A 12,392-nucleotide genomic window follows, 5' to 3' on the forward strand; every position below is an offset into this window, starting at 1 on the left:
TTGCCTTTGCACTCTGTTGATTGTATCTTTTGATGCACAGAAGATTTAAATTTTGATGTAGTCCCACTTATTTATTTATTTTTTTTGTTATCTGTGCTTTTGGTGTCATATCCAAAAAATCATTGCCAAATCCAAAATCATGAAGCTTTTCCCCTATGTTTTCTTCTAAGAGTTTTATAGTTTCAGTTCTTACATTTAGTTCTTCGATGCATTTTGAATTAACTTTTGTAGTGGTGTGGTAAGGGTTTAACTTCATTTTTCTGCAGGTGGCTATCCAGTTTCCCTAATACCATTTGTTGAAAAGACCAGCTTCTCCCCATTGACCTGTCTTGGCACCCTTGTTGAATGTCATTTGACCATATATGAGAGTTTTGTGCTGTAAGCTTTTGGAGTGGTGGTACTCCAATGACATGGTCTCTGCCTTAAGGAAGCCGCAGTAGAGTTGACTACTCAAACTCTGTTTCAAGCAGCATTTGTCCAGTGCTGGTTGTGTGTTCACTGGGCACTTGGCCTCTTAAGCTTCCCATCTAACCAGTGAGGTAGGTAGATCCCCTTTAACAGAGAGTAAATTCAGTCCCCAGAAGAGCATGGTCACGGCTTATGCAGAGGCAGGGGCAGAGTCAGGATTTGGACCCAGTGTTCCTGGTTCCACGAATCCTGCTACTTCAGGTAAGATGGACCTCCGTGTTCTCATCACTAAAATGTGGGCAGAAGTGAAATGAGATGGTCTCTATGGAGCAGCTTTGCAGCTGTAGGATCCTATGCCTTAAGGAGTCGTTAAAATCCAGGGACCAAGCGTTAAGTTTAGACAGTAAACATCATTGGGCCACAGAGAACAGGGAGTGGAAACACCACAACCAGCCCTAAAGGCCAGAGTCCAAAGGCTGAAGTCCCGCCCCCGGGCGGACCCCAAATCCTTACCCGGAACCTGGGCGTGGCAGGGCTGTGCGATTGGCGCGGGTGGGGGATGAGCAACAGAAAAATGCCTGAGACGAGATTCTCGTTGAAATGCCCCCATGGTCTCTCGGGGGGAGAATTTACAGTTCTAACAACGTCTCTAGAATTAGCTTTCTTGGCTCTCTCCCTTTTACTCATCTCCCACGGAGTTAGTTCTTCCCCTTTGCCCCTTCATTGGATTTCCTCTTGGTACGCCCCCACCCTGACTTGGAGAGGAAAGGCGGCCTCCGCGTGGGCACTGCGCATGCGAATCCCCGCTGCGGGGGTGGGTGTGGGTGGGGGGAGCAGGGACCCCGCCCCTTCGCGGCTCCACGCGTGACGTGGTGAGGGGCGCCGGCCTCCGCCCGGCTCCGAGCGGTGAGAGCTAGCGGCGGGTGGCCTCGACGCTGCTAGACTGGGAAGGGATGATGCGGGTGTTGAGTTCCTGCAGGAGAGGCTTTGGGGGGGAGGGGAGGCCTAGGGGCTCCACCAGCTGCTGATCCTCGGGCTCTGTCGTTCCCCTTCCTGCTTTTTCCTCCTTTGCAGATGTGCCGGGACGGGAGGCAGAGAAGAGGCTCAGCATTTGTGACACTTGCATTTCCTTGGAGCCCTCCTTCTCCCCCCACGTTATATGTTTATCTCGCCTTCCAGATGATCCTTTTCACCAGGCTGTCGCTTCTCGCGTGGGAAAGAGCACTCCACCTGGAAGCAGGAGACGGGTTTCCGACCTTGGCCCTACCACTCTTCTGTTAAAGTCCTCGAGCCTCAGTTTCCCCCACAGTATTTTTGTCTTGCCTCACCTAGTTTTGAAGATCAGTATGACACAGAAGTAGAGGGGAAATGGACATTTGTTGAGTTCCTGCGAGGCCACGTACTATGCAAACTGCCGCATTTAGTCCTCATTACTTGGTGTTCTTAGAACTCCCATTTCACAGATTCTTAAGCTCACAAAGGTTAACTGATTTTTCTCACATATCCAATGAGTGGCAGAGGAAAATTCAAAGTGAGCAGTTCAGCTCCAAAGCGAAGTTCTTTCCGTCAGACACTTCCTTTGTCTGGGCTGTTGGCTAGAGATGTTCCTCGGCCAAACCCTAACCCCAGAACAGCTGCTTCCTAAATTTCTCCCCTTGAGAATTCTCCTTTTCGGTTTCCTTTTTCCAGCACAGCATGCTCTGCTCTGCTTCTGCCTGATTACTTCAGAAATGAAATGCAGCAAATATTTATTGAGTAGTGCAGGGAGATGAACATGTGGAGTCGGGAACCTTGAATTCTTGTCCTGGTTCTGTCCTCACTGGCTGTGTGGCTTTCAGGAAGTCCCTTGTCTTCTTGGTGCTTTAGCTTCCCTGTGAATAAAATGGGTAAGTGCTTTCTGACTGGTAGGCTCTTGTCCAATTCTTCCTTCCTGTCCTCCAGCAGGCTCTCCCTGGAGGCCCAGACCCCTCTGCTCCCCATGGGCAGCTGCCAGGCAGGACACAACCTGCATCTCTGTCTGGCCCACCACCCACCTCTGGCCTGTGCCGCTTTGATCCTGCTGCTTCTTGGCCTTTCTGGCCTGGGCCTTGGCGGCTTCCTCCTCACCCACAGGACTGGCCTGCGCAGCCCTGACATCCCTCAGGTGAGTACCCTCCTCGTCCTTCCCATATGGGCCTGTTCATGCTACTAATATCCTCTCACCTTTCTCCCACCTTCCTTTTGCACACAGGACTGGGTCTCCTTCTTGAGATCTTTTGGGCAGGTGACCCTGTGCCCCGTGAATGAGACAGTCACAGGGAAGTGGCATGGGTCTCACGTCGTGGGCTTACTGACCACCTTGAACTTTGGAGATGGTCCGGACAAGAACAAGACCCAGGCATTCCAAGCTCAGGTCCTGGGTAGTGAGATGGGATTGAAAGGTGAGATGAAGGAGGACTGTGCGGTTGGACATTAGAACACTCAGGAGTGGCCCTGCTTCTGACCTCACTAACCTGGTGACTTTGGGCATATCCCTGGGCCTTAGTCACTTCTGCTGTAATAAGGACTAGATACTTTGAGTGAACCTGAGGTGCACTGTGTGGGTTCTCTATAAATGTTTTCTCTCTCCGCTTCCAGCTCTGAGGTTCTTTGATTCTATCCTTGGAGGTGTGATGAGATGGGCTAGATTTGACCTAATGTTCTTTCTCAACCTGCTTTATCCCTATGGCCTTCTCTTCTTAGAGGCACCTTCTTTTTCTTCAGGGATATTGTAGAAGCATGTTCTGTTCAAGTAAACTAGTGTCATGAGTGTCTGCTATGTGCTTAGCACAGCTGTATGTGCCATGGAGGATACAGAAAAAATTAGACATCATCCGGTCCCAAAGAGTTTGGAGTCTTCTGGGAAAATGATGAGTGAAGGAGAGAGAGTCAGAGGGTGCCATTAATTCCTGTGTGAGATTTGGCCTCAGGTTCCTTGTCTAAAAAAACGGGGAGATGAAGAGGAAGGAGAGAAAGGTGGAATTCTCTGGCTTCTAAGGTCCTTTCCAACACTATCATTCTAAGATTCTTCTATGAATTGCATATGTGTATGTGTTTGGGGGGGAGGTGTCTATGTCCAAGTATATGTGTGTGATCAAAGAACGAGAATAAAGGAATATGTCTGATATATACAGACTTGGGACAATTTTTCCTGTTTTGTTAATTAAAAAAAATATATATGTAAAAGCTTTATGGAGATCACATACCATAAAATTCACCGATTTAAAATGTACAATTAAGTGGCTTTTCATATATTCACTCAAGTGTGCAACCATCACCACAATCAATTTTAGAACATTTTCATTACCTCAGAAAGAAATCCCGTACCCATTAGTAGTCACCTCCTTTTTTCTCCTAGCCTCCCAGCCCTAGGCAACCATTAATCTACTCTCTTTTTCTATAGATTTGCCTATTCTGGACATTTCATTTTATATGTGGCCTTTTGTGACTGGCTTCTTTCAGTTAGCATAATGTTTTCAAGGTTCATCCATGTTGTAGCACATATCAGTACTTCATTTCTTTTTATTGCTGAATAGCATTCATTGTATGACTATTCCACATTTTATTTATCCATTCATCAGTTGATTGACATTTGGGTTGTTTCCACTTTTTGGCTATTCTGAATGATGCTGCTATGAACGCTTGTGTACAATTTTTTATGTGGACATATGTTTTCATTTCTGTTTGGTATATACCTACAAGTGGAATTGCTGGATCATACTGTAACTCTATGTTTAATCTTTTGAGGAACTGCCAGACTGTTTTCCAAAGTGGCTGTACCATTTTATGTTCCCACCAGCAATGTTTGAGGGTTCCAATTTCCCCACATCCTCATCAACACTTGTTATTATCTGTCTTTTTTATTATAGCTATCCTAGTCGGGGTGAAGTAGTATCTCACTGTGGTTCTGATTTGCGTTTTCCTGATGTCTAAAGATATTGAGCATTTTTTCATGTGCTTGTTGGCTATTGGTATATCATCTTTGGAGAAATATATATTCAGAATCTTTGCCCATTTTTAAAATTAGGTGATTTGTCTTTTAATTATTGAGTTGTAAGAATTCTTTATATTTTCTAGGTGCAAGTCTCTAATGTATGATTTGCAAATATTTTTTCCCATTCTCTGTGTTGTCTTTTCACTGTTGATGGTATTCTTTGAAGCGCAAAAGTTTTTAATTTTGATGGAGTTCAATTTATCTGTTTTTTCTTTTGTTGCTTGTGCTTTTAGTGTCATATCTAAGAAGACTTTGCCTAACCCAAGGTCACTAAGATTTAATCCTATATTCTAAGAATTTTATAGTTTTACCTCTAATAGTTAAGTCTATGATCCATTTTGAGTTAATTTTTGTGTATATTGTAAGGATGGGGTCCAACTTCATTCTAGCAGGTGGCTAGCATGTTTTGTTGAAAAGACTATTCTTTCTCCATTGAATAATCTCGGCACTCTTATCGAGAATCAATTGACCATGGACATGAGTTTATTTCTGGACTCTCAGTTCTATTTCATTGATCTGTATGTCTGTCCTTATGCTAGTACCACACTGTTTTGATTACTGTAGCTTTGTATTAAGTTTTGAAATCAGAAAATGTGAGTCCTCCGACTTAGTTCTTTTTAAGATTATTTTGGCCATTCTGGATTCCTTGAATTTTCGTATGAATGTTAGGATCAGCTTCTCAGTTCCTGCTTCTGCAAAGAAGCCCTGTTCATTTTATGACGGTTAGAAACAAAATAATATCATCAAAGATTATTTTGGACAAAATAAAAAATAATCACCTATTATTGCATCATCTAAGCAATAGTTATTGAGTACCTGCTATGTACCAAGCATGAGGAATGCAGAGATCTGTAAGACACAGGCCCTCGCCTCAAGTTGCTCACAGTCTAGCAAGAATACAGATGTGAACAGAAGTAAATATCTTTCAGTGTGTAAAGTAGAAGACAAGGTACCGTGGGAGTACTCAGAAGTCTGTCAAGCAAGGATGGTGAAGACAGGCTTTTCCAAGGATACAGTGCCTGAGCTGAGGCTTAAGGGAGGTTTAGGAGCGTGCCCTTGCACCTAGAGGGAAGAGCATATGCAAAGGCATGCAGATGGGGACCATGACGGCATGTTTAGGAACTTCAAGGGATTCAGCTTAACTGGTGCAGGGGAAGGAGTGTTGAGTGAGTGGCAGGAGATGGGCCTGAAGAAGCAAGCAGAATCCCATGGAGGATGTTGTGTGCCAAGCCAAGGTACTTGGACTTTATCCAGTATGTTGGGCAAACTTAAAGATTTTAATCAGGAAAATAGTGGGATTTTGTTATTGTTGTTGTTCTTTTAAAAAGATCACACTCAGTTGGCTGACTGCCTGGAAGGAATGTGTCCAGATGCAGGAAAACCAGTGAAGAAGTGGTTGCAATAAAAAGATGATGAGAAAAGCTGAGCTAAGACAGTGCTGTGAAAGAAGGGGACTGATTTGAGAGAGACGTTAGAAGTGTGGGATTGACAGGACTTGCTGACTGATTTGATCTGGGGAATGTAGAAGAAAGGGGAGTTCTCTTAACAGAATTTCACCTGTACGTTTCTCAGTTGTAACTGTGATGTATATACCGGTTTGTATTTCTCTTTTTTCACTTATGACATGTGTTTTTTGTATTACTGCATGCTCTGAACATTATTATTTTAATGGATGTAAAATGATCCATTAAGTGGTTAGGCCATCATTTGTTAATATTTTACCTATTGTTAAATATCTCTATTGTTTCCTATTTTTTGGTATTTTTGTGTGTGTGTGTGTGAGGAAGATCAGCCCTGAGCTAACATCCATGCTAATCCTCCTCTTTTTTTTTGCTGAGGAAGATGGCTCTGAGCTAACATCTATTGCCAATCCTCCTCCTTTTTTTTTTTTCCCCAAAGCCCTAGTAGATAGTTGTATGTCATAGTTGCACATCCTTCTAGTTGCTGTATGTGGGACGCGGCCTCAGCATGGCCAGAGAAGCGGTGTGTCGGTGCGCACCCAGGATCCGAACCCGGGCTACCAGTAGCAGAGCGCGTGCACTTAACTGCTAAGCCACGGGGCCGGCCCTATTTTTTGGTATTTTTTATGAAATTATAGCAAACTTCTTGGCATAGTTTGCATTTTTCTTTTGAATCCTTTCCTTAGGATTAGTTTCTCCAAGTAGTATTAACTGAGTCAAAGGGTTTGCACCTTTTTTTAATAGACAAATTCATTTTGTCGTGGATTGAGACCACATAGACGTTTACAAAACAAATGCGAAAGTCCTCCTTCCCGCCCCTGCAGAATCCAGTTTGGTGGGCCTTCTCTCAGTCCCTTTCTGTACTCATTTAAAATTGTGACAGATACAGCCAAATTGTCTTGTAAAAGGTGTCACCAGTTGAGAGTGCCCATTTCCCCGCGTCTTCAACAACTCTTGTTATCAATCTTTTTAATTTTTACCAATTTAATGTGCAAAGGAATTACCTGATTGTTTTAATTTACTTTCTCCTGATTGCCTGTGAGGTTGAACATCGTAGAGGTTTTTTGGCCATTGTCATATCTTCTGCGAATTTCCCTTTCTTATCCTGTGTTCATTTTTAAATTGTCTTGATCTCCTTGACTTTTAGAAGATCCTTATACATTCTGGATAGTAAACCTTTTTGCCAATTAAATATAAGTATTTTCAACCAATCTGTTACTTGTTTTTTTAACTTATCTTTCATCGTGTAGAAGCCTTTAATTTTGATGAGGTTAAGTTTATTGCTCTTGTCCTTTACTCAGGCTTTTAGGTTTTGTCTTTTTTAGGAAGGCCTCCCCCACTTTAAAATTAGAGAATATTGGGCCGGCCCCGTGGCTTAGCGGTTGAGTGCGCGCGTTCCGCTGCCGGTGGCCCAGGTTCGGATCCCGGGCGCGCACCGACGTACCCCTTCTCCGGCCATGCTGGGGCTGCGTCCCACATACAGCAACTAGAAGGATGTGCCGCTGTGACATACAACTATCTACTGGGGCTTTGGGGGAAAAAATAATAAATAAATAAATAAATAAATAAAATTAGAGAATATTCTGTGTTTTCTCTGGTTTTTGTTTCGTTTTGTTTTGTTGGTTTGTATAGGTCTTTAATACACCTGGACTTTTTTTTATAGTGTGAGAGGTAAGAGTCTAACTTTTTTTTTTTTCCAAATGGAAATTGTCCCAAGGCCATTGACTGAATAGGCTATCCTTTCCCCACTAATTTGAAATGGGGTGTGAACCTTTTAATGGATTTTGGTACCTAGTGGAAAACTGCTTTCTTAAAAAGGACAAACTAGATTATACAAACTGACATCAGCAATGTGTATCTGCCCCAGTTTCACTGCAGCTTTGCAAGTATTGGTATGATTGTTTTATTGATTGTAAGCTAACTTAAATTAATTTTTGTTTATATTGGTACACAGTTATTTTCATTTCTCAATGACATAAATGATGGTATATAGAGTACTTTATTGAATAGAATCAATGCCAAAACACCCAGTGCTATAGGAAGCCTTAGAAATGAATAGAAGTCTGAAGATGGATGCCTCCCATCCCACCCTTCATTTTCTTCTGTCTCCTCTCCTGTGCTTCTCATAGGATCTTCTGCAAGAGAGGCAGTCCTCATTACAGCCAGGGTGACCACAGAAAGGACCCCAGGAACCTGCCTGTATTTTAGTGCTGCTCCAGGAATCCTGCCCTCCAGCCAGCCACCCATATCCTGCTCAGAGGAGGGAGCAGGAAATGCCACCCTGAGCCGTAGGATGGCTGAGGAGTGTGTCAGGGTCTGGAGCCAGGAAGGCCTTGCGCTCACCAAGCTGCTCACCTCGGTAAGAGTCTCAGGTTGTTGGGGTTTCATAGACTGCCATGCTGAATGTTGTATCTTGAAGGCTCCTGGAGGCAATTTTACTAGTAGAAAAAGCACAGCCTTCATAATCTTGCCTGGGAGGCTGTGTGACCTTGGACAAGTATCTGAGCCTTTCTGAACCTCATCTTCCTCATCTATAAACCGGTACTCTCTCCTAATTCCAACAATTAAGGATAAATGAGAATGTAAAGTGCCTAGTACAATACCTGATACAGAATAGAGATTTGATAAATGACAGCTATTACTATTCACTATTGTCTTTAAATACAATAAAATATGATCTCCGCTTCAAAGGAATTCAGATACTGTAATAAGAGGCAGAATGGGCTAATTGCTATCGTAGAGATGTGAGCAAAGTGTTATTCAAACACAGAGTAAGCAGCAATTAACCCTAACTTGAATATTTATGGAGAATGCTTCACAGAGAGGATGGCATTTAAGAAGGGGAATTGTATACAGTAGTTTATAATGTACAAAGTACTTTCAGGTTCATTATCTCATTTGATCTTAAAATAGTCTTTTGAGGTAGCTGTTATTATCCCATTTTACAGATGAGGAAGCAGGCTTAGAGAGAGGGGGAGTGATTGTCCAAGGCCATACAACTGGTTAAGTGGAAGATTCAGGATTGCAACCTACGCCTTCTGATTCCGAGTCCCTGTCAGGATGATCCTTGGAAAATGAGGAAGATTTGGGTGGGGTTCAGGAGAGAGAAATATAGTCCAGGCAAAGGGACCAGCATGAGGACAGGCCTAGAGATTGAAAAGTGTTCAGCCTTTGGGAGCACTCCATGATGAGGGGCTTAGGAAGGACTTAGGGGAAGAGGCAAGATTGATGCAGGGGCCTGATCATGAGGCACTGTGATGCCAGACTAAGATGCTATGACTTGACACTCAGGCCATGGGGCCACTGGTGCTGGGTGGAAGAGAATGGCTGAGTGGAGGAGAGAGACCAGTTAGGAGGCTGCTGCATACTCTTCCTTCACATTTGCAAAGACCCTAGTGAAGAGCATCACCTGGGAGCTTGGAAGCAGAGAAGATCTTGGTTTCCAGAACTGGCCCTCCTTGCACGTCTTTAAAATGTGGATAATAGTGAATTTTGGAGTCATTATGGGGGTTCAGTTCAATGGTTGGGGAAGAAAGCAGTTTGTAGACCATCGAGACAATTAGCTTGTTCAGAAATAACATTTTCCCTTTAGTTGCTCGCTGGATGTGGACGGCCCTCTCCCCCATGGAGGCTTCTCTCTATAGCCCTTGAGGGTGAGATGTCTTCCCAAGGGAAGATTCTCCACTCTCCCTCTCTCTCATTCATTCCTGCTTCCCTCCCTGTGCCCACCCCTAGGAGGAGCTGGCTCTGTGTGGCTCCAGGCTGCTGGTCTTGGGCTCCTTCCTGCTTCTCTTCTGTGGCCTTCTCTGTTGTCTCACTGCTGTGTGCTTCCACCCCCGCCGGGAGTCCCACTGGTCTAGAACCCGGCTCTGAGGGCACTGGCCTAGTTCCTGTCTTGTTCTCAGGTAAGGTTCTTTGCCCCAGTCCTGTGGGAATAGGAGATGGAGTGGGGGTGGCAATTGTAACTGAGATAGAGTCACTCCTAAACAAGATGGTTTGATTTTACTTATTTTTGAACTTTATATAGATGGAATCATATATATTCCTTTATGACTGACTTCTTTTGGTTAACATTCTGATTTTAAGATTCGCCCATAGCTGTAGTTCACATCCAAGCTTTTTGGCAACAGTGGTGAGTTGTTCAAATTTAGTGATGTGTCCTGGATGTGAATCATGTTTGTCTTGAGTTTCTCCTAAAATTCTGATACCAAGAATTACAAAATTCTGATTTTGTAAAATTCATCTTGAACAGCCCACAAGAATTGATTGATGATGCCCGTTTACCAGGCATATACTATGTGCCCAAGCACTTTACATGCACCTTCTCTGTTCCATTAGCCATCATTGCATTTAGAAAAAGTTGATTCTGCTAACAAGATCTTTGGAGGGACACAGCCTCACAAAGGGAGCAGTGGGTGGGGACATATTGGCTAACAATTTCATCTGTCAACTCATTGAGGGAAAAAAATATTTCTGTAAAAAATTCTCACCCTGTCAGGTAGGTCTCATAATTTGAGAGTCATATATTGTGTACCTTGCTCTTAAACTGTTCTTAGCTTCAGCTGGCTGCTGTGCCCTAGGAAGTAACAGTGGGAGACGTGGAAACAGCCCAGGCCCAGGAAAGGGCTCTGGCCAGAGGAAGTGGATGCTCAAGATCAACTTTGCTTATTTTGCATAGGGCTAGGCTTGACTGCTCCAATCACTTACTTGGGACAGGAAATGGTGGAACCCTCTCAGCCTTTCTTAGATCTGAGCGGACTGGGAAAGGAAGGCCTGCTGGCCGCGGGCAGATCCTGGGTCTTGAATCTGGATAAGTGCCTGTACCTATTTCTAGTTGTAACTTCCTCTGCTCCTTCCTTAATTTCTGCAGCCATCCCAGAGCTTCCCGTAAGGGCCCTCTGGTCTGCCCTGTTTTTGATTTTGTGTCTCTCCAGGTGTGAATCAACTTCTTGGGCCTTGGTTCTGAGTTGGAAGAGATGTTACAGAGTGGGGAGCTGGAATGTGGGGGAAAATAAAAGGCTTTTTTGCCCAATGTTGCCTAGGGTGTTTATTGGGGATTGGACTGAGGTAGAAATTTTAGGATAGACAGGCTCAGGAGGATTGGGGGACTTTTCCTTGTTGACTCTTTAGTTTGAGATACAAGTTAGCATAGGGCATAGGTTACTGCAGCTCTTCCCACGGTTGCGACTTGGCTTTGGAAAACACCTGGTTTTGATCCCAGCTCTGCCACTTCATGTCTTATTCTATGCAATAAAATCGATAATTCCAGCCAGCTGGGAGAGTCAGGCGGATATGGTCATGGGAATGCTTTGACATAAATGCAGCGTGACCTTGGGCAGGTCATGCAATTTCCAATGGCCTCAGTTTCCTGAAGGGATCTGACAGATTGAGTTTTCCCAGCAAAGATTCGTCGAACTTGGGAGCCCACATCCAGGCTGGATGGTTTCTAACCAAAGCAGTCCATTTTCCCGCCTTTTCCGCACCCAGCAGCAGCCTTCCCTTACCCCTCCCAACCTCTACACTGCACGCAGGCGCAGATCACGGCTGCTGCTTTCCTTCCACCCGCGCCCCCTCAAAGCTTCCCTTAGCAACAAGCTTGTGCTCAGCGCGAAGGCGGGGCGAGCGCATGCGCCACAGCCCTCTCCACCGCCAGTTGTCGGACTGCGCGCTGGGCTCCTCCCCCTCAAGCCTAGCCCTTCTCCCTGCCTCCTCCCACCCAGGGTCCGCGTGGCGGGGCGCGCGCGCAGTCAGGCTCGGTGGCTGCCCATCTCCCAGGCCGCGGCAGTAAGGAGAGAGGGGCGGGGCTGTTTCCTTTGGGGCCCCGCCCTCTTTGGCCCGGCGTCCCTACCGCGCCTGCGCCCTCCTGCTCGGTCTCCATCTTGGAATTGGGAGGAAGAGGGAGAGGGAGACCGGGACGAGTCCGGGGCTGTGGTGCGGAGAGAGGCTGAGACTGAGAAGAGAGGGAGAGGGGGCGAGGGGACCGCCCATAGCCACAGTCTTTCAGCTACCCTCAGGAGCGAGAAGGGGAGAGGGAGGAGGCCGGGGTGGGAGTGGGGACTGTCACCCTCGGACCCCGGCGTGAGAGGGACCGTGAGGCCGGACGTCCTCAGGGTGGGCCCCCTGTCGGTGGCCGAAGACCTGGGTTTCAGGCCCTTCCGTCCCGAATTTCCGGGCTTGACCCCTCGCTTCTCAAATATCCGGGTATCAGCCCCTCAGATTCCAGTTATCCCGGACTTGGGTCCCAACCTCTCTAAACCTGGGGCTCTGTTTCATAGGATTTCAAATACCTGGGGTTCATTCCCCTGCGTGCAGCAGTATCCGGGGTTCATTCCCCGCGCGTTCAAATATCAGATTCAGCCTCCGTTCAGATATCCGGGGTTCAGACCCCACAGTCAGAAATCCGGGATTCAGCAACTGTCGCCCTCGAGGAGGAGGAGGACTGGACCGCGAGGTCAGATCGGGTTGTCACCCCCTCCCCTCCAGGGGAGGCTTCCCGGGCCCGCCCCTCAGGA

General features: G+C 45.7%; 1 protein-coding gene across 4 annotated transcripts; it reads left to right on the forward strand.

The window, feature by feature from the left end:
• The first annotated feature begins 1,204 nt into the window (after positions 1-1,204).
• Positions 1,205-10,912, forward strand: TMEM219 (transmembrane protein 219). 4 transcript variants are annotated; one of them, XM_058569682.1, is made up of 6 exons: positions 1,205-1,222; positions 2,353-2,551; positions 2,639-2,828; positions 8,010-8,239; positions 9,616-9,785; positions 10,815-10,912. In XM_058569682.1, exons 2-5 carry the CDS (start codon positions 2,387-2,389, stop codon positions 9,751-9,753), a joined length of 723 nt encoding a protein of 240 aa, XP_058425665.1. In that variant the 5' UTR covers positions 1,205-1,222; positions 2,353-2,386; the 3' UTR covers positions 9,754-9,785; positions 10,815-10,912. The 4 variants fall into 4 exon arrangements, with proteins under 4 accessions (XP_058425665.1, XP_058425663.1, XP_058425664.1 ...); XM_058569680.1 differs by lacking the exon at positions 1,205-1,222 and adding an exon at positions 1,229-1,314 and having other exon boundaries at positions 2,350-2,551; XM_058569681.1 differs by lacking the exon at positions 1,205-1,222 and adding an exon at positions 1,229-1,314.
• Positions 10,913-12,392: the final 1,480 nt, after the last annotated feature.

This window comes from Diceros bicornis, chromosome 26 (genome assembly GCF_020826845.1).
Source record: "Diceros bicornis minor isolate mBicDic1 chromosome 26, mDicBic1.mat.cur, whole genome shotgun sequence".
Lineage (NCBI taxonomy): Eukaryota > Metazoa > Chordata > Mammalia > Perissodactyla > Rhinocerotidae > Diceros > Diceros bicornis.

Excerpts from the sequence above, each read along its gene's own strand:
- TMEM219 (XM_058569679.1), top strand. The coding sequence starts at position 2,291 with ATGGGTAAGTGCTTTCTGACTGGTAGGCTCTTGTCCAATTCTTCCTTC. Across the intron at positions 2,552-2,638 it reads GCAGCCCTGACATCCCTCAG|GACTGGGTCTCCTTCTTGAG; the intron begins GTGAGTACCCTC and ends TTTTGCACACAG. Across the intron at positions 2,829-8,009 it reads TAGTGAGATGGGATTGAAAG|GATCTTCTGCAAGAGAGGCA; the intron begins GTGAGATGAAGG and ends TGCTTCTCATAG.